The following is a 22,824-nucleotide window of genomic DNA, read 5'->3' as shown; positions in this document are numbered from 1 at the left end:
TCAATGCAGAAGGTTCCAGGTTCAAATCCCTGGAAAGTCTGTGATCAACACAGTGCAGAGTGATAGGATGCAGACAAAATACAACATGTCTTTATCATGTGTAGTCCTGGTGTGATGTTGTGGACAGTGAATGAAGTACTATTGGTATTTTCTTCTTAACTTTTTGGGTATGTGTTGTGGACACATATCTCGGCCACCAAGCAGAGGACGCAGGATACATCAGTGCAACACACGGTGGCAAGCCTGAGAAAAAAGTTAAAAATTTCAACTGCACAGTATGACATATGATTTTACCAGACTATCAGAATCACACTGTGTGGGGACCGTTAGCTTATCTAAGTCCTGTAATCTACTTGTGTTAGTTGTTATTGGTTGCAAAGACATTCATAACTGAGATAGAAAAATTTGCCCTTTTGAGAGTCTCTTGAAGTCTTCTGTGAGCTCTTTCTTCTGTGAATGTGGATCAAACTGTTTGTGCTGTTTTCCAGAGTTCATCCAGCCAGTGAAAGAACGTCCAAAGACCGACTGTGCTGTCGCCAGACGGATGGTAACCAGAGCCCTGGGCCTGCAGAGAGGTGCACGAGGGCAGAGATACTAAGAATGACTAACGCTGTGGACAAACAGGTGAACAGCACATGCGCGCGCACACACAAAGAAAAAAAACAGTTGTTGAAAGCAAGGCTTTGAATTGGTTTGTGTTTGTGGAACAGAAACTTTTATTTAAAATAATGGTTCGCGGTTAATACCGTGATTTACTTCATTCTTGAAAAGATTTCCATTTACAATGACCCGGTGAGGCTGTCAGATTCCATTAATACTCTACACCTAAACAGTTGATGGCGGTAATGCACTATGTTCGTTTGCAAACCACCATTAAACTCAACCGATGAAGAAGAAGACCCGGTGAGATTCACTTACACCTGACATTGGCAGGACAAGGTATTGTTGTCCTGTGTTTCACGCTGAGAAACACACTCAGTGCAGACAAGCATCAATGGACTTCTTTAAAAACGCTGCATTTATTCAGGTCATTTTTGGCTTGTTGCATGGGAACATGTACACACTCATTTATTGTTTCCTGTCACAGAGTACATCACATTTTTGTATATCACAAAAACGTGCACCCCAGAGATGACATACCAATGATGCCGGGCAGCTGTTTCCTGAATGTCACTAGTTAAGGTATAGTTGAGATGTAGTTACTACTTAGTCATGGATTTCTTTGAATGTATTTGATATCAGTCCATTAATAATGCACAGACATGGTACGTCACAATTTGTGTACGTCACGCTCTGTAGCATTCCACTTGTTAGAGAACCAGCTTGGAGCTATGTCATGAGTTAGAGTGGACTGTTGTTTAGTACTCACAATACATCTTGGTTTGAACAGTTCAAGCAGTAGCTAACAGTTCCAACATATGTCTCTCAGTTGCTGTACGTCACGTATTTGTGTACGTCACATTTTTTGTATCTCGTATTGGAACAGAAATGCGGACATGCCATTGGAAGAGTATTAGTTTTAAGGAAGTAGGCTAGTCAAAGTGTGGTCCAAGAATCTTCAAAAATGCATTTTTTGCCTGCAGCGAGGTGATCTGAATGTTGATTCAGCTGAGTCTGAGCAGGTATTAAGCTCTAAAACTTCACAGGTTAATACTCCAGACAGTACCCTTTAAAATGGTACATTACTTCATTTTCTACTCTATGGTGGCCAGAATCTGTACGCATTCCCATGCTGCGAGCCTTTTATGCTTTTATTTTTGTCTTGGTGGGTCAAATAGGATTTATTTTTGTTGCGAGCAGAATGCTGAACATACATATATCACATGGCTTAATACTGGTGGGAATATATTTCAACTTTTAAAATAACTTATTTTTCTTGTTGATGGCACAAAGCACTGGAGTCCTCTGGTTCGGTCTGAGAAACACACTTGGAGCAGACAAACACTGAGGGACTTTAAAAACGCTGTGTTTCTTAAGTAATTTCCACAATAAGAAATTAAAGTGTTTCCCAGATGTAGTCTTCCAAAACAAGATCTTCTTGTCAGGCTGTGATGATCAATCCGACTGAAACGACGATTAAGACTTTATATTTACTCAATGTGTGAATGGTTTTAGGAAGCGGCTGTTCGTACGTAGACGTATTAATAACATTCATACGTAGTGCAGCCTTGCCATGGTTATGGTTTGCAATTATTGTTATGGTCATGTGAGGACTATAGCTTTTGCTCCTCAGAAAATCAATGGCCAGCAGTGGGTTTGTGCAGGCTTCTCTGTGAGGCTGAGAACAACACAGCACTGTGTCATTTAAAAATACAAGAAACACACTGCTTTGCTTTAAATACACGATAAGTTTATTTCATGGGATTAGTAGGGTCCCTGTTTCTGGGTCCCTGGTTCAAAGCCCTGGTTGAAAGTCTCAATTTTCTGAGACACTCTCAGACTGTGCATCTTTTGCACTACCTTTCTGGAAGAAAACAAAACAAAACACAACTTCATGATTGATGACTGATGTTGCCCTTTATGAGGTAATTATGTGGTAGTACTGTCATCATGTTTACTCTGGTAATACTGTTTATTTCCATGAGTTGGACTGTTACCAATAATCATTTCTCGTAATGATTATTGGTCACAGTGTAGGTAGGACTTAGACAGCCAAAATGTCAATGAGTGAGTGAATGAGTTAGTCCAGCCCAGCCAACTTGTGTAGCCAGTTACTCAAAAAACAATAAATGGTGTAATCTTGTAACCCTTCACATTAAAACAACATATATTGAGGGCAAACTGTATTGCATGTGGTGAACTTCGATACACCAGATTGCACAGAACAGCAAATTTTATTTGCCATGGTAAAGTAATTACTTAAATAAATTCTTTCAGTTCTCAGTTTTTCACTCTGTGTTGCCACAGCAAATCCAATATGGATCTTCTTGTGGATTTGGCACAGGTTTTTGTGCTAGATACTGTGTTACGTAGAGAATAACCACATGTGGTCACCTTCTGTTTGGAGGCATGCACACTGATCGGCCACCACACTGCCAACATTGTTTTGCTGAGGTTCTCACCAAATTTGCACCACAGATAGATATTAGAGCATGGAAGACTCCACTGAATTGTGGAGGCGATCCGGATGTCAGAAATCTCTGATTGCTCTTGTTGCTTCTCTTGTTATTGAGTCAATTATTTGTTAAGCTGCGTTTACACATAACGACGGCAAGTCATGAATGCCACGAAGTACACATTCTTGGCCGCTGATCACGAATGTGATGATTCAGGGCAGAGGCGTCATGTGCCCTCAGGAACTGCTGCAACCTGTGACCACGTATTACGATTAATGGCACGCATTACTGGAGAATTATCAGGAACCATTACGCACGGTCAAGAATAATGTTCCGCGTTGTTGCACGCTATTGCGCGTAACAGCGCATTGTTAAGTTCTGTCACGTTTTGAATGAGGCGAATAATCTCCACACACACACACTCCCATATTCATCCAGCCGTCAGTTGCTGAACAATTCAGATCGCTCCAGTTTGCTCCTAAAAATCCACACCAGAAGAACTTTGTGACTGCATGCTTAGTTGGGCTCTGTGCCATGGAGTGGCGCAGAAAGGACGAGGAGACTGTGAGAGTCAGATGTGTGGCACCACGCGGCTTTCGTCTCACGTGTTTTCCCAAACATCAGGCACATGCAGCAGGTGGAACACCTGCAGGAGCACACTGATGAGCATTGGAACAAAACTTTTAGCTAACTTGGCATCACTGTCCTTCAGCATACTGCAGCAATGAAACTGAATGCAGTGCAACAGGGTTTCTGCGCATGTCAGAGAAGAATGCTGTCACGCTCTACTAAGGATCACCACTAATCAAGACGGATCAACACGCTCATTTGTGACCTCCATGACATGAGGTGAAATGAGGGTGGTGCGTGACATTTGTGGAAGATTTCTTGACAGCCAAAAACATGCTCCACGAAAGTCACAAATATCACGCACCAACACACACTATTAAGAAACCTATTCAGATGCATTAAGTCATGGTAAGAATGTCAGGAATGTGCCAAGAATTATGCAAATATGACATTTTTAACGCGTCTTGCCGATGTGTAAACGCAGCATTAGGGGGTAAAAGAAAAAAGACAGAAAAATATTGTGATTTTCAACAGCAACGTCTTCACACTGTTCTTTGACATCAGACCAAATTCCAGAGATGTTTCAAATCATCACATTTGAGAAGCTGCAAGCAGCCCTAGATTGGTTTTCAGTGTGAAATAACATACACAATTAAATGCAGAGTGGCAATTTCCCAAAGGGGATTAATAACTAACTCATAGGGATGTGAATCGTACAGCAACTCACGATTCAATTCGATTCCGATTCTTGGGGTGACTATTCGATTCAGAATTGATTTTCGATTCAAAGAGCTCTGAGAAATAGTTATATTACTTTAAAAATGTTTATGTTTAAGAAAATGCAGCTTTACAAGGTTAATCAAGTGATTCTAGATGTAAATTTACTTATTTGCTTTGCTCGTTCGGAGTTGGCTGGCAGTTTAGCGAAGCGCTGGTCAGTAGTCGGCAGAGACCGCTGCTCCCCTCTTTTAGCTCCGGGTGATAGCGTAGCATGTGGGCTGCGAATTTGAAGTGTTTCCGAAGTACTTGACTTTCATTTTGCAGATTCTGCACACTACATAAGTCATGTCAAGCTCCTTCTTACGCAGCAAATAATAAAATCCAAAATGCACCCAAACATTTGCCTTCAGCAAAGACGGTGCTGGCTGAATTAGCTCTTCGTCCGCCATGCTAAGCTACAGCCACTGAACTCTGCACCGCACGAGTGTTTGAAGCACGCCGGACCCCCCCCCCCCCCCTCGCGCGGACGCGGTAGTACGGAAGCCGTTGCCTGACAAACAGTACACGCAGCGAGTAAGCAAGATTATGTTTAAAAAATGCTTAAAAAAAATCGATTCTTGGACATTTTGGATCAAAACAGAATCGTAATAAATAAGAATCACGATTCGGACGTGAACCGTTTTTTTTCAGACAACCCTACTAACACAGTTAATATTAATGTCACTCTCCTTTTACAGCACACGATTTCTTAGATTACTGTGAGAAGAAAATATAAGACATTAGGTTAGACATATCCCAGCATGCCTTAATTCAGCCACTACACCCTGCTATTGAGGTGCGCGCCATTACTGAGGTATGACCTAGTTTAGGGGTGGGCAACGTGTTCCAGAAAGGGCCAAGAGGGTGCAGGGTTTCTTTGTAGCCACTGACTCCACCAGGTGAGTTCACTAATTAACTGATTCCATCTGCTCAAAGTGATATTAATCAGTGAAATCACCTGGTGGAGTCAGTGGCTGCAAAGAAAACCTGCACCCTCTTGGCCCTTTCTGGAACAAGTTGCCCACCTCTGACCTAGATTTACAGAATTTGATAGTATCTCACTAGGTGTGCTGATGAAACTCGTAACATGAACAAAAAGCACAACCTGCTTATTTGATCTGATACCAACAAAACTGTTTCAGGACCTGTGGCTCACTCTTAGGCCAACTGTGCTAGAAATTATTAATCTGACAAAGTGAGGAACCTTGGGGTAATTTTTGATCCAACATTGTCCTTTGACTTCCATATTAGAGATATTATGAGGACTGCTTTCTTCCACCTGCAAAATATAGTGAAGATTCATCCCATCCTGTCTATGGCTGATGCTGATACCCCCATCACACATACGCTGATTTAGGCTGAATTGCATTAGAATGACACATCCGGCCACAATTGGGAAATATTGACTTGCGGTCTGAAGACCTACGGATTGCAGTCTGTGAGCATCCACATATTTGGTCCCATTCGCTCGGCTGTCCCGAGTGTGTTGCACATGTTAAAAACACTTTTGGCACCATTGAGATGGAATGCACATCTGACAGCGGTCTACTCGTATATGCAATCTGATCGCAGTCTACATATTCTCATGGCATCAAAACAGCATCTGTAATGATCTGATCGCGGTTGATTGAGCTCTGAGATCAATCAGTCACAGCAAAGCCTGCCGGCATGTTGTGGGATATCCACTTCTACTGGACCCCGGCCAGGGAGAGCAAAGGAAATGTGATATGTAATAACATGTATGTGGCACACATTCATCATATACAGTGAACACTGCACAATCAAACCAAAAGTACCATGAGCCACTGCGGCTCTCCGTGGGCTCGTGCAGTAATGCGTCATAGCACGCATCAGGCATGGAGCTTAAAGGATCTCACTGCTGTAATATACATGTTATTACCTGCTCGCCATCTAAACTTTGTAGGAGGTGTGATGTGGAACTGTATTGCCAGGCCATGACGTTATTAAACATGAGACTCCCCTCCAGCACCGAACCACGATCGTTTCACAGTGCAGAGTGCACAGGAACCAAACCACAACCTGTAGTGAAAAGCCTCAACTGGCTGCTGTGCGCTGTAATAACCATGCAAAAATTAAATTAGCTGAACAGCTAAATAGATATTGTTGAGAATTATAAGTATCTGGGCACCCAAATTGACAGTAAATGATCCTTTGAATTGCAGGTTAATGCAGTGTGCAGTAAGGTTCATCAGAGAATGCACTTTCTGCGAAAACTTAGGAATTATAATGTAGATGGTGTCTTCATGAAAATGTTCTACAGTTGCTTTGTGGAGTCTGTGTTAACCTTTTCCTTCCTGTGTTGGCTTAACCTATTGAACCTTAAGAATCGCAATCGTCTTTGTAATATTGTCAAGGAATGTGGTAAAATTATGGGAACTCAGTGCACGGACATTATGGACCTTTTTAAAACAAGGGTTGTGTCAAAAGCCAGGAAAATTATGGCCGATTCTGCACACCCTCTGCACCCACAATTTAAGTTTCTGCCCTCGGGCAGACGCCTGGTAATGCCCAGATGCAGAACCAACAGACTAAAAACTCTTTTATTCCCACAGCCATTGCTCTCCTAAATAACACCTAAGGACTCACTGTTGCACTTAAGTCTACGCCTACTCGCACTTATTTCTGGGCTCTTGTTTTGTATATTTATTCTGCTGTGTTTTTATGTTTTTTATGTTTTTATGTTAATGAATTTGTATGATGTGGTTTTATGAATGTAATGTCATTTTTCAAATTTGCTCCCCTATTCTGTGTCTCCCTACCTTTTCTGCCAGCAGTGGACATCGACATGAATCCTTGGGGAGAACAGCACGCTCAGGCAAAAGACTGGTGTTGACTGACCGAAATCTCGTTCCAAACGAGAAGAGAACAGGGAATAGAAACATGACATTAAACCAAACCTGTTGTTTCTTAAAGTAGCCAGTAGATGGCATTAACGCATTGTAAATAACCAAGGAAACCCATACTGAGAAACAAAAATGAATGAAAGGTCATTAAGACCAACACCATTTGTTTTTGTTCTTTCCATATATTGTTTGATTTTGAAAGTTTTTGTATTGCACATGTTCTTTTTTCTATTCACTTTAAATCTGATATCACAGCCATTATCAACCATTATCTGAGTTTGAATTATTTGGAAATACTGATTATAACCCCATTATAATTTGGTGGTCGATGTTGTACCACCTAGTGGTACAACATGCCTCTGCCTTATTTTCGCTTATTTTCGCACTACAAGAACCCCCCTCCCCCCTGCAGGAGTACTGATGTGAAGGCACATGCTGCCGCCTGTGCCCTTCCCCCAGTAGCTGCTCTGTTTCTATGCGGGGGGGATGTGATGTTCCTGGGTGCTGTGTGAAACAAACACAAAAAACGAAAAAAAAAAGAACGACAAAAAGAACGGCTCCCGCGCAGCCGCGACTCGATTCCCTTCGTTCATATTAAAGAGCCGTTCAAAATAATCGGCTCGTTTGCAAACGTCACAACACTAATATATATATATATATACACACATATATATATATATATACACACACAGTGGTGGGCACACTTCCGATAATCCGATAACAGATAATTATCGAAGATAATGTTTTCATTATCGGATTATCTTTTTAGATAAATTTAAAAACCATCATTGGCCTAATTATCTTCCGATGAATTACCGTCCGATAACTTTTAGACCGATAACGTACTAAACTAAGCTGAAGTGAAAAACATTTTTACAACTGTTAAAACTGTTGAGACCTACCTGTTAAAAGTTTCCTAATAAGCATATTGTTCTACCCTCTGCAATCAGAAACCACTCTATCATCTGTAAGCAAAGGAGAACTGGTGACCAAAAAAAAAGTCATTTCCTTTAACACCATACTAATATAATCGCAATGTCACCAAGTCATCCAGAGGCATACATGTTTAACTTATGGTTCAAATTTTAACCACTCATTTTAGACAAGTTATTTCAAATTATTGTCATGTCTGAAGTTTATAAAGTGAAAATATCAGATATATGTTTTCGTTTTAAAGTAATGTGCTAATTTTTAAGGTTTTGTGAGCACATGCTGTGCCAGGCAGCAATGCATTATGGGTAGCATAAGGTAATCTCAGACGTTCACGACAGGACAAATGCATTTCAGACACTCTGTTCAGGGTCCACAGATAACAGCATTAAACTCTAGTGCCTAAAACTCTCGTGAATATATTCTCTGGGTTTATAGACGTTAGTGTATTTGCGTTTGTTAAATTCCATGCATCTTAAATGTAGCAGACACGGATTATCTGGAATTTTGTTTGACATTTTTTCAAGGCTGCTACTGCCATCTACTGGCCAGGAGTGTTCATGGCAGTATTAAATGTCTGGGTACATGGCTGCTCTAAGTGTTGGTATTGTCCATTGTCCAGGCGCTTTTTGTGTGCATATATGTTAACTTTGTATTCTAAAACTACGGTTAGAAGTAATTGCGACTCCTTATCGGTCCACACGAACGAGGTTGGCGCCATGTTTTTAGTTTTTGTGGAAGTGACGACAAGAGAATAAGGCTCCTGATTGGATAGAATTTTAATCAGTACCGCCACCCAAAGGTTTGGCAGACTAATTACAACACATTTATACGGTTCGATGTGGATGGATTTTTTTTTTAAACGACGTAGTGTGGATGAAGTTTTTTCCCCAAACTGAAAGAGTAAAATATTCGTTTTTACAAATACCCGACAACGTGTGTACATGGCCTTATGTCTGTGAAAGGCACTATATAAATAAATTTACTTACTAATACTGAGTGCACGTTTTACAACATAAAAGTTTTAAAACATGCAATTGCGATGACACTTCCAGGGCTCCGTAAAAATGCCTGTTTTTACAAATAAAAATGGAATATTTTACAAAAGCACATTTATCTTTAAACCAACACACGACACACGTCACATTATGGAATATTTTACAAAAGCACATTTATCTTTAAACCAACACACGTCACATTAACGTGTTGGTTTACATAATGGATTACTGAACCAATCACTGTTTAGCACTTTTACCCAGAATGCTTTGCGGTCTGTGTTTGTTACAAAACCTCAGAATTAGTGCCTTATTCAACATTAAAAGATATATGTTATATATTAACTTTGTACAAATGACAGAATTGACATTAATGGAGTTATTCTATCAGTAGTTTCAAAAACCATAAGTTAGTATGACTTTATTTTTCAAGACCTTCGCCTGACCGGAGTGTTGAAATTGATAAGGAGCTGGCCTTATGGCTGCTCTTGGTGTGCTTCTGTGGTGAGAGCATTGTTGTAAGCAAGAGCTTCCAGCAGGGGCAGAATGTTGAAAGAAAAATGATTATGATTAATAAAGAGTTGATTTCGTGGGTGCTCTCAGGATTTGTCTGTGCTGCTTCCTGCAGGGGGCAGCATGGTGAAACATTCTTGCTTATTCTTTAGGTCTTTTACCGCTTTTGATGCTTTCAAAAGCGATCGTGTTAAAAATCAATTTCAGCTCTTCAGTAACTGCAAATGTCCCATAGACAACACCGGAATTTATCGGTTATCGATTATCTGTAACTTCCGATACATTTTTGGGTGGTTTATCGGTTTATCTTTATCAAAGATAACTTTTCATTTATCTTATCTGTTATCGAAGTTCATTTTTTGGTTATCTGTGCCCACCACTGTATATATATATATATATATATATACACACACACACACACACACACAGTAGTGTTCAGAATAATAGTAGTGCTATGTGATTAATCCAGGTTTTGAGTATATTTCTTATTGTTACATGGGAAACAAGGTACGAGTAGTTTCAATAGATTCTCACAAATCCAACAAGACCAAGGATTCATGATATGCACACTCTTAAGGCTATGAAATTGGGCTATTAGTAAAAAAAAAAGTAGAAAAGGGGGTGTTCACAGTAATAGTAGCATCTGCTGTTGACGCTACAAACTCAAAACTGTTATGTTCAAACTGCTTTTTTTAGCAATCCTGTGAATCACTAAACTAGTATTTAGTTGTATAACCACAGTTTTTCATGATTTCTTCACATCTGCGAGGCATTAATTTTGTTGGTTTGGAACCAAGATTCTGCTTGTTTACTAGTGTGCTTGGGGTCATTGTCTTGTTGAAACACCCATTTCAAGGGCATGTCCTCTTCAGCATAAGGCAACATGACCTCTTCAAGTATTTTGACATATCCAAACTGATCCATGATACCTGGTATGCAATATATAGGTCCAGCACCATTGTAGGAGAAACATGTCCATATCATGATGCTTGCACCACCATGCTTCACTGTCTTCACTGTGAACTGTGGCTTGAATTCAGAGTTTGGGGGTTGTCTCACAAAGTGTCTGCGGCACTTGGACCCAAAAAGAACAATTTTACTCTCATCAGTTCACAAAATATTCCTCCATTTCTCTTTAGGCCAGTTGATGTGTTCTTTGGCAAATTGTAACCTCTTCTGCACGTCTTTTATTTAACAGAGGGACTTTGCGGGGGATTCTTGCAAATAAATTAGCTTCACACAGGCGTCTTCTAACTGTCACAGCACTTACAGGTAACTCCAGACTGTCTTTGATCATCCTGGAGCTGATCAATGGGTGAGCCTTTGCCATTCTGGTTATTCTTCTATCCATTTTGATGGTTGTTTTCCGTTTTCTTCCACGCGTCTCTTGTTTTTTTGTCCATTTTAAAGCATTGGAGATCATTGTAGAAGAACAGCCTATAATTTTTTGCACCTGCGTATAAGTTTTCCCCTCTCCAATCAACTTTTTAATCAAACTACGCTGTTCTTCTGAACAATGTCTTGAACGTCCCATTTCCCTCAGGCTTTCAAAGAGAAAAGCATGTTCAACAAGTGCTGGCTTCATCCTTAAATAGGGGACACCTGATTCACACCTGTTTGTTCCACAAAATTGATGAACTCACTGACTGAATGCCACACTACTATTATTGTGAACACCCCCTTTTCTACTTTTTTTTTTACTAATAGCCCAATTTCATAGCCTTAAGAGTGTGCATATCATGAATGCTTGGTCTTGTTGGATTTGTGAGAATCTACTGAAACTACTGGTACCTTGTTTCCCATGTAACAATAAGAAATATACACAAAACCTGGATTAATCTTTTTAGTCACATAGCACTACTATTATTCTGAACACTACTGTATATATGAGTTCTGCCTTAGATTTGGAATGTATAATAGAAGATACACCTTACTGAATTTTCATGTAATAATCCAACCGACATCACGGTGTGCAGAGTTGCGTTGTGCTCCTTAAGTGAGCAAAAAAGAAATTAAAGTTCACTGGAAAGGCTGTCTGACGCATGGTGTGACTGCTTGGCCCACTGCCAGCAAACGTTCAGCAAAGGTGTCCAGTGGCGTCCGCGCACGCTTAGTGGCGCATGCAGTGGTTATGAATATATACACACACACAGCTGAATGATAATGTCAGCCCCTCGCTGTGCGTGCACGTGAGGAACACAGCGCTCCTTCCCACTCCGGTCCCATGTTTGCCATCCAGACGTTTGGACATCAGGCAGTCTTCAGCACCTTTTATTGCCATCTGACAGCAGTCTATGTCATCTAAACTGTTGTCTACATGCACTTTGGATGCCATCGTGCAGGTGTGGATGATGTAATCTGGATGCATTCTGACACTGCTGACCACGCCTCTTTCCCTCCCGACTGCATCTGATGATGGTATATTTGCTGTTTCGGCCTGGTTGCTGCATATTTTTGCTATGTGTGACGGGGTTCTTGAGACCCCGATTCATGCATTTGTTTCTTCTAGATTGGACTACTGCAGTGTTCTATTTTCTGGTTTACTGCAGTCCAGCATTAGGGGTCTCCAATTGGTTCAAAATGCTGCAGTCAGACTATTGACAGGAAGCAGAAAGTTTGACCACATTACACCCATTTTGGCATCTCTTCACTGGCTTTCTGTCCCTGTGAGATCAGATTTTAAAGTTCTGTTACTCACCTATAAAATTATTAACGGACTGGCACCTCCGTACTTAGTTGACCTGCTTAAACCATACGTACCGGCCCAGGCTCTGCGTTCTCAGGGTGCGGGACTACTTTATGTTCCTAGGGTGAATAAAAAGTCACAGAACTTTCTCTTATTGTGCACCTGCTTTGTGTAATGATCTCCCTGCGTCAATAAAACAGTCAGATTCTGCAGGTGTTTTTACTAGTTTGGGAAACCCTGCGACTTATACTCTGCTTCGACTTATATACCGAAATGTCATACATTTCGTTGCTAATGGGAATAGCTGTAATAACTGTTTATGTGGGATTTTGCCCAGGAATCAAAGCACTAAACAAAATAAAGTCTGATCATACTAAATGCCAATAATAAAAAAAATTGACTTCAACAATGCACAAAATCCAAAATTAAACATCTGATAATCCAGAAAAGGCTGTGACTTATACTCCCGTGTGACTTATACTTGGTAACTGAACATCAAAATCGTTGCTGTTGATGTCACTAATTCTTCCACACCACCCATCTCTAGTTATGTTGATTTGTTTGCTTGTGGTTTGACCACAAAAATGTTAAGCCATTATATTGAGACCTTTCACAACATCTGTGACATCTGTGTCCACACCTCATCTGGTTAAACATTTCTTTTTCTCTGAATGACCCATTCAGCAGTGTTGCTTCCACCATTCTTTATTACAGCGAATGTAATTATTTTTTACATTCAACCAAGCACACAATGTCAAACACCCAGTAACAAGTCCCCTTGTAAAATGAAGGGTCTGTGAACTTGCTACTTTAAAATCAACGCTTTACATTTTTACATAATTTGTGACAATACAGTACAAATATTATGACATTGAAATCCCTGACTACAATACGATAATTTAATACAACAATACAATACGTAATTTAAGAAAATGGACACTGAGAACGAAGTTGAAGGAATGTCAAGACAATAAAGATGAAACTATTTTAGCAACCAAAAATAAAAAATAAAAACACAAAAAGCTTTTTGGAACAGACTCAAGTATGTGGAAGATGACATCCTTGATGAAAAAAAATAAATAATTTTCAACTCTGGTCAATGCAGAGATATCAACCTATGACTGAAAGTCTTTACAGATGGTGGAAATACTGCAGGAAACAAAACTACTGTAAAATAATTCACTGGGTTGTCTGTTTTTAGCAGAATTACCCAAAATGTTTTCAGCCAATCTCATCAGATCTGTGTGGAGAAATCTGTTTTTGAGAATAAGAATGTATTTAATTTTGGTGTTGCTCTTGATCCAGAAGTGGATTCTCTCTCATTATTGAACATTCATTTGCAGTGTTTAGTTATTTTTCAACATTTTGAGTAATTTCTCAAACGCCTTTGCTCTGGTCTTGATTAAACTGTTATACAGGGGAAAAGAAAAAATCAACAAGTCAGCTTCTATGTAGACCCAGACAAGGTTCCAGTTCTGCTAAAGTGACACATACATTTGGATGTGTGTTGCATTGCAAGAAATATGGCTAAAAATGTGCATTCATACTCTTAATCCAATACAGAATTTGAGAATTGTTTGGTTTTAGGTATGAACTCTGAAAGTGCCTTCTATTAATGAACGAGAACAGTTGTGTTGTTGATGGGTTATTTCTCAGTATATATTCTACAGTCTGTTTTATAGTCACGTTTCAGTTTGTGCTCACAGTCATGAACTCACGTCATTGCCTCTGTTACTAGAAAAAGAAATTGTGCATGATTTGTAGCACAGAAGCACCACCACATAACTACTGGAACAGTTTGAATGTGATTGGTTATTTGGCTGAAATCCTCCCTGACCTCTCTTAAGAAGCACCAATTGAAAACCTATGTTTACACAAAGAACATTTACAGTAAGACTGAAGAACACTGTTGATGTATAGTTGCATATAAATTTTCCCAATCAGTCTTTGTCATGTCCCATTCAGCACAAAAAAAAACAAACAAAAAAAAAAAACGCTGCTACAAGGAAGCAAAAGAGTGTAGCACCCTCTAGTGGTTGACAAATATTTATTGCATGCTTCCTGATTGTCCATCTTTGTTGCTTGTTGTGAGTCTACCTCTGTGAAAGCTGGTTGGTCAACAACCCTGGGAACATTTCCTCTGTGTCTGAGCTCATAGAGCCACCTAAAAGAGAGAAAGATAAAGCAAATAAATGAAACCTTTCTATGTGACATAACCTGAGCATAACGTTTGTTGTGATAAACAGTGCACCGTTCACTGCTGCATTCTTATTCATTCCACAGTAACCCCTTAATGTGCAGAACCAGTGGGAGATGAAATTATGCTTATGATCAAACTTTTCCTAATTCTGTATCTCAGTTAGGATTCTTAACTGCCATATAGTGGATGAGATGAAATGGCAACCTTTGGACTTAAACTTTCATGACTATTTCCTAGACATACAGTAAATCTACCAGTGTACAAAAACTAGGAAGTACACTGTGATTTTAACCTTACATTTTTTGTATGAGGTTGGGACATAAAAATAACAATAAAATCTACTAATGTAAACTTGTGTTTTGCAGAGAACGTCTCAGCAATTGTTGGTTCTCTGCAGATGTTTGATAACTCCTCAAACCAGTCAGCTGACCTTCCAGATCACAACAACCACCAGATATTTGTGTACTTCTACGATTGTCAAGATGGCAAAGTGACGAGGTCAGAGGTCACACTGAGGTATCAGTTGTTTAAAAAATAGTGTTTGGAGCAGTTGTCTGCTTCTGAAGAAGCTCTTGAAGTTACACAGAGGAGTTCTTGATTTCTTGGATTTGGTTGCATGTTAGTTTGAAATTAAGGTATGTTTTGAGGATGTTTAAATTCACAAGGGGTGGCGTTGTGTTTCCTCCTTGCCGAAGTTAAAGCCACTTTTATAAGTTTGTAGGTTGTAATTCTTTATTGACTTGATGTCACCTTTTCCATGCATAGTCAAGATTAAAGTTAAAGAGATATGTTTACTTGTTGGAGCCATTTTTATAGACTGATGTTCAAGAAAGAACACTGATAATGACCCACCATTAGTCACCAAGTTGTTTCTGATGACAGTTGACTGTACTCTTTCATAAAGTTGCAGTAAATATTGTTTATCTAAGTCTAAGATTTTGAGGAATATATTCGTAAAGAACCCAATGTAAGAACATTGTAATGTTAAAATCAATATATATATATATATATATATATATATTTCTTGTAAATGTTACATTCTTTGTTTTAATAAACAAGTTGAAAAGGTTTTACTTGTTAAAAAGTTTGTTTCACTATTTGAAATGACTGTTGTTGAGCTAACGTGGTGCGTTCCTGCGCTTTCTCACTTCCGTACTGCATAAAACTGTTTGAGTGATGGAAAACTAAACAGTGTCATCTTTATAATATAATTTTATGTTTGACATTTAAAAAAACATGACAAAACATTGAGGCCAACTAATACATTTTTGTTGGTGCAAAATGCCATAAAGATATGAGTGTGCTTTGAGTAAAGATTGTATTTGGCAGTTCCATTTTTTTATAGTTTTTCAGGACTCCCCACAAGCCCTTGTGCCTGGCGTGGTTCTATCAAGTTTAAGTGCATGTAAACACTAGTTTATAACAGCATGTTTTTAGTTGAATGAATGGTACCTTTTACTCGGAATTTACTGGAAATTAAATAAAAACAAATAATGAAACAGTTTTTCAGGGTATCCCTGCATTCCCGGAGCTCTGATGTGGTTTTGGTGTACAAAAATCTGCCACGTCGGAAAAAGGAAGTGTACGAGTGCCTGAAATCTGTTCTCCAAAACCATTTGAGGGATTGGATGGTGGGAATTTCTGTTGTGTGCCTGAATGCAGCACCTTAAAAATGGTGTGAAAAGGGCATTCTATCCATTTCTACCCAAAGACCGTCAACAGTTCAGACTGTGGAAGCAGGCCATCTGACAAGATCAGTGTGAGCACAAAACCTGTAAATCTGTTAAGACCATATTGAAGATGGTAACTTTTTTATTTGCATGTTATTCACGAATCCTGGATGGGGTCTTTTAATCTTCTGCCCCGATTACTTCAATAAAATACATTTCACCAATTTGTGTTTTCTTTGTTTAAATTGAAGCTTTATTTAACCAGGTTAGTCCCACTGAGATTGAGATCTCTTTTACAAGGGAGACCTGGACAGTTTTTGAAGTTTCCAATTCACCTAACCTGCATGTCTTTAGATGTGGGAAGAAGCCGGAGCACCCAGAGGAAACAAGGGGAGAACAAGCAAACACCGCACAGAAAGGCCACAAGTGGGAATTGATTCCATGACCTTCTCGCTGTGAGGCAACAGTGCTAAGCACTAAGCCACTGTGCTGCCCACTTTTTCTTTCAGCAGAACATTAGATCTAGACTTGCATCTCAGATGTACTTTCTGGCAAACTGTAGCTGAACTTTCAGGTCTTTGTTTTAAGAAAATTGTCCTCAATACCACTTCATCATGAAGCTGTATAACTGGAATGCAAAGCATCCACTCTGGACAATTTCTCCAATCACAGCCACGGAAGCCTGTACCTTCTTCTGGGTTGTCTGGGTGTCTTGGTGGCTTTCCTCACTCTTCTTGCACAGTGACTCTGTTTTTGAGAACTGTCCACACAGATTTACCATAGAGTGCCATACTGTTTGTATTTCTTCATAACTGATGTAAATAAAGTTCAAGACATATTCAGTGACTTGGAAAGGTTCATGTATCAATTCCCTGACTTGTCTGAAGAAAACTGGCAATAAAACAATTTTTTTAGAGGGGTATTATACCAAAGTGTTCCATTACTTATACAACTCATCTTGGCTTTCACATTTTTTAATTAATTTATATCAAGTAGAGATTTGCTTTCAGTTTGAGTTTAAGGAAGATCATTTTAAAATTTTTATTTTTGTATTTGAAATGGCAAAAACAAATTAAAGGGTGATTCTTAGACTACGGGCACTTATTGTGTCCTTTGATCATATTGTATGAAAAACAGAAAAAAGGGGAAATTTCACACTTTTATAGTTATCTTTACAATGAAAGTGTGTTAAGAAATTTGTTCTAGTAGTCTATGATGACTTTTTCACCTTTTTTCAGCATCATTATATGCAAATATTGCCGTTTTGTGCTTGTCCCACACCCAGACTTTTGATCTCCAATGATAAAAATGAATGGTAAAGAAACGTTTTTTCTAATGTTTTAAAATATCTCTGAATAAAATATCAGTAAAATAATCAAAACATAATTGGGGTATTCAATGTCATACAACTGTTGTGATTTTTTTTAAACAAAATGTAGTTGTCCCACACTATTGCCGTAATTTCCACCACAACACTGTAATGTCCCTAAACAGTTTGTATGAAAGATTGTTTGGGTAGTTTCTATGGAGATAAACAGTGACATCAGAGCACATGTATATAGTGCCAAATCACAACAAACAGTTGCCCCAAGGCGCTTTATATTGTAAGGCAATGGTGTGGTGGAAATTACATTTACAAGGCCAATAGTGCCCGTAGTTAAAGAATCACCCTAAAATGTGTGAAATGCCAAGTGTTCCAATACTTTTGGAAGGCACTGTAGCATTGTTTTTCTGAGTATCACCTTATTCTTGCAATTGCTCCAAATAAGAACAGGACATATGTGTCCTCCTAGAGGAAAAGTGCCGCATCCAGTGTGTGTGTTTTCAGAGCACTCCCCCTTTTTTGCAATTAATACAGGTAGAGTGCAGAATAGGAGGGCTTCTTAAAGAAAAACTAACAGGTCTGTGACAGCCAGAATTCTTGCTGGTTGGTAGGTGATCAAATCATTTTTATTATTATTTTTTTGATTTTGTCTCACAGTTAAAAAGTGTACCTCCGATAAAAATGACAGACCTCTCCATTCTTTGTAGGTGGGAAAACTTGCAAATTCAATAGTGGATCAGATACTTGCCTCACTGTATATATTATTTAAACCCATAGAAAAAACATTGAAGGTCTACACTACAAGAACACCTTGATTGTTTCATTTCAACTCCACTGTGGTGGTGTACAAAAGCAGAATTACAGGAAAGAAAAAAACAGACCTGACTGTTTATCTTTTTAGGGAAAGGTTTGAATATAGCAATAAAATACTGCGTAAGATCATTAAAATATGACAATGGGACAGTTTATTCACTGACAAGTTGTATGAGAGGTGATAGATGTTGCAAAACTTTATGAGGGCTGTCAATAAAGTATAGGTCCTTTTTATTTTTTTCAAAAACTATATGGATTTCATTCATATGTTTTTACATCAGACATGCTTGAACCCTCGTGCGCATGCGTGAGTTTTTCCACGCCTGTCGGTGACGTCATCCGCCTGTGAACACTCCTTGTGGGAGGAGTCATCCAGCCCTTCGTCGGAATTCCTTTGTCTGAGAAGTTGCTGAGAGACTGGCGCTTTGTTTGATCAAAATTTTTTCTAAACCTGTGAGACACATCGAAGTGGACACGGTTCGAAAAATTAAGCTGGTTTTCAGTGAAAATTTTAATGGCTGATGAGAGATTTTGAGGTGATACTGTCGCTTTAAGGACTTCCCACGGTGCGAGACGTCGCGCAGCGCTCTCAGGCGCCATCGTCAGCCTGTTTCAAGCTGAAAACCTCCACATTTCAGGCTCTATTGATCCAGGACGTTGTGAGAGAACAGAGAAGTTTCAGAAGAAGTCGGTTTCAGCATTTTATCTGGATATTGGATATTGGATGCTGATGTGCATCAATGCATCTGAAATTCATCTGTTATTTTGCTTGCTTGCCTCTACTGGTGGTTGGCTCTCACTGCGGTATTGTATCACTTCCTGTTCCGGAGCACAGCGGTGTTTTTCTGTATCTGTTAGCTGTTTAATCTGCGCAGTTAGATTGATCTAGTTATCTAGATTACGATTTGTTTCCCAGTGTAATCTTTACGTGCCTTAACTAAAGCACTCCTTCTGCTGAATCACCTCTAAATTATTTACACATTATTCACTTTGCGTGTTTTTAGGAATCCGCTAGCTTAGCGTAGCTACTAGCTCTTAGCCGATTTAGCATGGCGGCTTCTCCTGTCTCTCCTGCACTTTTCTGCTCTGGGTGTGAAATATTTAGTTATTCCTCGGCCTCCTTTAGCAGTAATGGTACTTGTAATAAGTGTAGCTTATTCGTAGCTTTGGAGGCCAGGCTGGGCGAATTGGAGACTCGGCTCCGCACCGTGGAAAATTCTACAGCTAGCCAGGCCCCTGTAGTCGGTGCGGACCAAGGTAGCTTAGCCGCCGTTAGTTCCCCTCTGGCAGATCCCGAGCAGCCGGGAAAGCAGGCTGACTGGGTGACTGTGAGGAGGAAGCGTAGCCCTAAACAGAAGCCCTGTGTACACCGCCAACCCGTTCACATTTCTAACCGTTTTTCCCCACTCGACGACACACCCGCCGAGGATCAAACTCTGGTTATTGGCGACTCTGTTTTGAGAAATGTGAAGTTAGCGACACCAGCAACCATAGTCAATTGTCTTCCGGGGGCCAGAGCAGGCGACATTGAAGGAAATTTGAAACTGCTGGTTAAGGCTAAGCGTAAATTTGGTAAGATTGTAATTCACGTCGGCAGTAATGACACCCGGTTACGCCAATCGGAGGTCACTAAAATTAACATTAAATCGGTGTGTAACTTTGCAAAAACAATGTCGGACTCTGTAGTTTTCTCTGGGCCCCTCCCCAATCGGACCGGGAGTGACATGTTTAGCCGCATGTTCTCCTTGAATTGCTGGCTGTCTGAGTGGTGTCCAAAAAATGAGGTGGGCTTCATAGATAATTGGCAAAGCTTCTGGGGAAAACCTGGTCTTGTTAGGAGAGACGGCATCCATCCCACTTTGGATGGAGCAGCTCTCATTTCTAGAAATCTGGCTAATTTTCTTAAATCCTCCAAACCGTGACTATCCAGGGTTGGGACCAGGAAGCAGAGTTGTAGTCTTACACACCTCTCTGCAGCTTCTCTCCCCCTGCCATCCCCTCATTACCCCATCCCCGTAGAGACGGTGCCTGCTCCCAGACTACCAATAACCAGCAAAAATCTATTTAAGCATAAAAATTCAAAAAGAAAAAATAATATAGCACCTTCAACTGCACCACAGACTAAAACAGTTAAATGTGGTCTATTAAACATTAGGTCTCTCTCTTCTAAGTCCCTGTTGGTAAATGATATAATAATTGATCAACATATTGATTTATTCTGCCTAACAGAAACCTGGTTACAGCAGGATGAATATGTTAGTTTAAATGAGTCAACACCCCCGAGTCACACTAACTGTCAGAATGCTCGTAGCACGGGCCGGGGCGGTGGATTAGCAGCAATCTTCCATTCCAGCTTATTAATTAATCAAAAACCCAGACAGAGCTTTAATTCATTTGAAAGCTTGTCTCTTAGTCTTGTCCATCCAAATTGGAAGTCCCAAAAACCAGTTTTATTTGTTATTATCTATCGTCCACCTGGTCGTTACTGTGAGTTTCTCTGTGAATTTTCAGACCTTTTGTCTGACTTAGTGCTTAGCTCAGATAAGATAATTATAGTGGGCGATTTTAACATCCACACAGATGCTGAGAATGACAGCCTCAACACTGCATTTAATCTATTATTAGACTCTATTGGCTTTGCTCAAAAAGTAAATGAGTCCACCCACCACTTTAATCATATCTTAGATCTTGTTCTGACTTATGGTATGGAAATAGAAGACTTAACAGTATTCCCTGAAAACTCCCTTCTGTCTGATCATTTTTTAATAACATTTACATTTACTCTGATGGACTACCCAGCAGTAGGGAATAAGTTTCATTACACTAGAAGTCTTTCAGAAAGCGCTGTAACTAGGTTTAAGGATATGATTCCTTCTTTATGTTCTCTAATGCCATATAACAACACAGTGCAGAGTAGCTACCTAAACTCTGTAAGGGAGATAGAGTATCTCGTCAATAGTTTTACATCCTCATTGAAGACAGCTTTGGATGCTGTAGCTCCTCTGAAAAAGAGAGCTTTAAATCAGAAGTGTCTGACTCCATGGTATAACTCTCAAACTCGTAGCTTAAAGCAGATAACCCGTAAGTTGGAGAGGAAATGGCGTCTCACTAATTTAGAAGATCTTCACTTAGCCTGGAAAAAGAGTCTGTTGCTCTATAAAAAAGCCCTCCGTAAAGCTAGGACATCTTTCTACTCATCACTAATTGAAGAAAATAAGAACAACCCCAGGTTTCTTTTCAGCACTGTAGCCAGGCTGACAAAGAGTCAGAGCTCTATTGAGCTGAGTATTCCATTAACTTTAACTAGTAATGAGTTCATGACTTTCTTTGCTAACAAAATTTTAACTATTAGAGAAAAAATTACTCATAACCATCCCAAAGACGAATCGTTATCTTTGGCTGCTTTCAGTGATGCCGGTATTTGGTTAGACTCTTTCTCTCCGATTGTTCTGTCTGAGTTATTTTCATTAGTTACTTCATCCAAACCATCAACATGTTTATTAGACCCCATTCCTACCAGGCTGCTCAAGGAAGCCCTACCATTATTTAATGCTTCGATCTTAAATATGATCAATCTATCTTTGTTAGTTGGCTATGTACCACAGGCTTTTAAGGTGGCAGTAATTAAACCATTACTTAAAAAGCCATCACTTGACCCAGCTATCTTAGCTAATTATAGGCCAATCTCCAACCTTCCTTTTCTCTCAAAAATTCTTGAAAGGGTAGTTGTAAAACAGCTAACTGATCATCTGCAGAGGAATGGTCTATTTGAAGAGTTTCAGTCAGGTTTTAGAATTCATCATAGTACAGAAACAGCATTAGTGAAGGTTACAAATGATCTTCTTATGGCCTCGGACAGTGGACTCATCTCTGTGCTTGTTCTGTTAGACCTCAGTGCTGCTTTTGATACTGTTGACCATAAAATTTTATTACAGAGATTAGAGCATGCCATAGGTATTAAAGGCACTGCGCTGCGGTGGTTTGAATCATATTTGTCTAATAGATTACAATTTGTTCATGTAAATGGGGAATCTTCTTCACAGACTAAAGTTAATTATGGAGTTCCACAAGGTTCTGTGCTAGGACCAATTTTATTCACTTTATATATGCTTCCCTTAGGCAGTATTATTAGACGGTATTGCTTAAATTTTCATTGTTACGCAGATGATACCCAGCTTTATCTATCCATGAAGCCAGACGACACACACCAATTAGCTAAACTGCAGGATTGTCTTACAGACATAAAGACATGGATGACCTCTAATTTCCTGCTTTTAAACTCAGATAAAACTGAAGTTATTGTACTTGGCCCCACAAATCTTAGAAACATGGTGTCTAACCAGATCCTTACTGTGGATGGCATTACCCTGACCTCTAGTAATACTGTGAGAAATCTTGGAGTCATTTTTGATCAGGATATGTCATTCAAAGCGCATATTAAACA

The 22,824-nt window shown here is 39.5% G+C and overlaps 2 protein-coding genes across 2 annotated transcripts in view; one reads left to right on the top strand and one right to left on the bottom strand.

Annotated features, from left to right (window-relative positions):
* The window catches only part of r3hcc1 (R3H domain and coiled-coil containing 1), a 46,626-nt gene extending 30,159 nt beyond the window's left edge, over positions 1–16,467 (top strand). The window contains 2 exon segments of the mRNA XM_034167601.1: positions 489–624; positions 14,939–16,467. Of these exon segments, the coding sequence (XP_034023492.1) occupies positions 489–598 (110 nt within the window). The 3' untranslated portion in view covers positions 599–624; positions 14,939–16,467.
* The window catches only part of loxl2a (lysyl oxidase-like 2a), a 111,328-nt gene continuing 101,567 nt past the window's right edge, over positions 13,064–22,824 (bottom strand). Inside the window, exon 14 of the mRNA XM_034167060.1 lies at positions 13,064–14,537. Within this exon, the coding sequence (XP_034022951.1) occupies positions 14,467–14,537 (71 nt within the window). The 3' untranslated portion in view covers positions 13,064–14,466. The remainder of the gene's footprint in view (positions 14,538–22,824) is intronic.

This window comes from Thalassophryne amazonica, chromosome 3, assembly GCF_902500255.1.
Source record: "Thalassophryne amazonica chromosome 3, fThaAma1.1, whole genome shotgun sequence".
Taxonomy (NCBI): domain Eukaryota; kingdom Metazoa; phylum Chordata; class Actinopteri; order Batrachoidiformes; family Batrachoididae; genus Thalassophryne; species Thalassophryne amazonica.
This window is presented reverse-complemented; position numbering and strand designations above follow the sequence as displayed.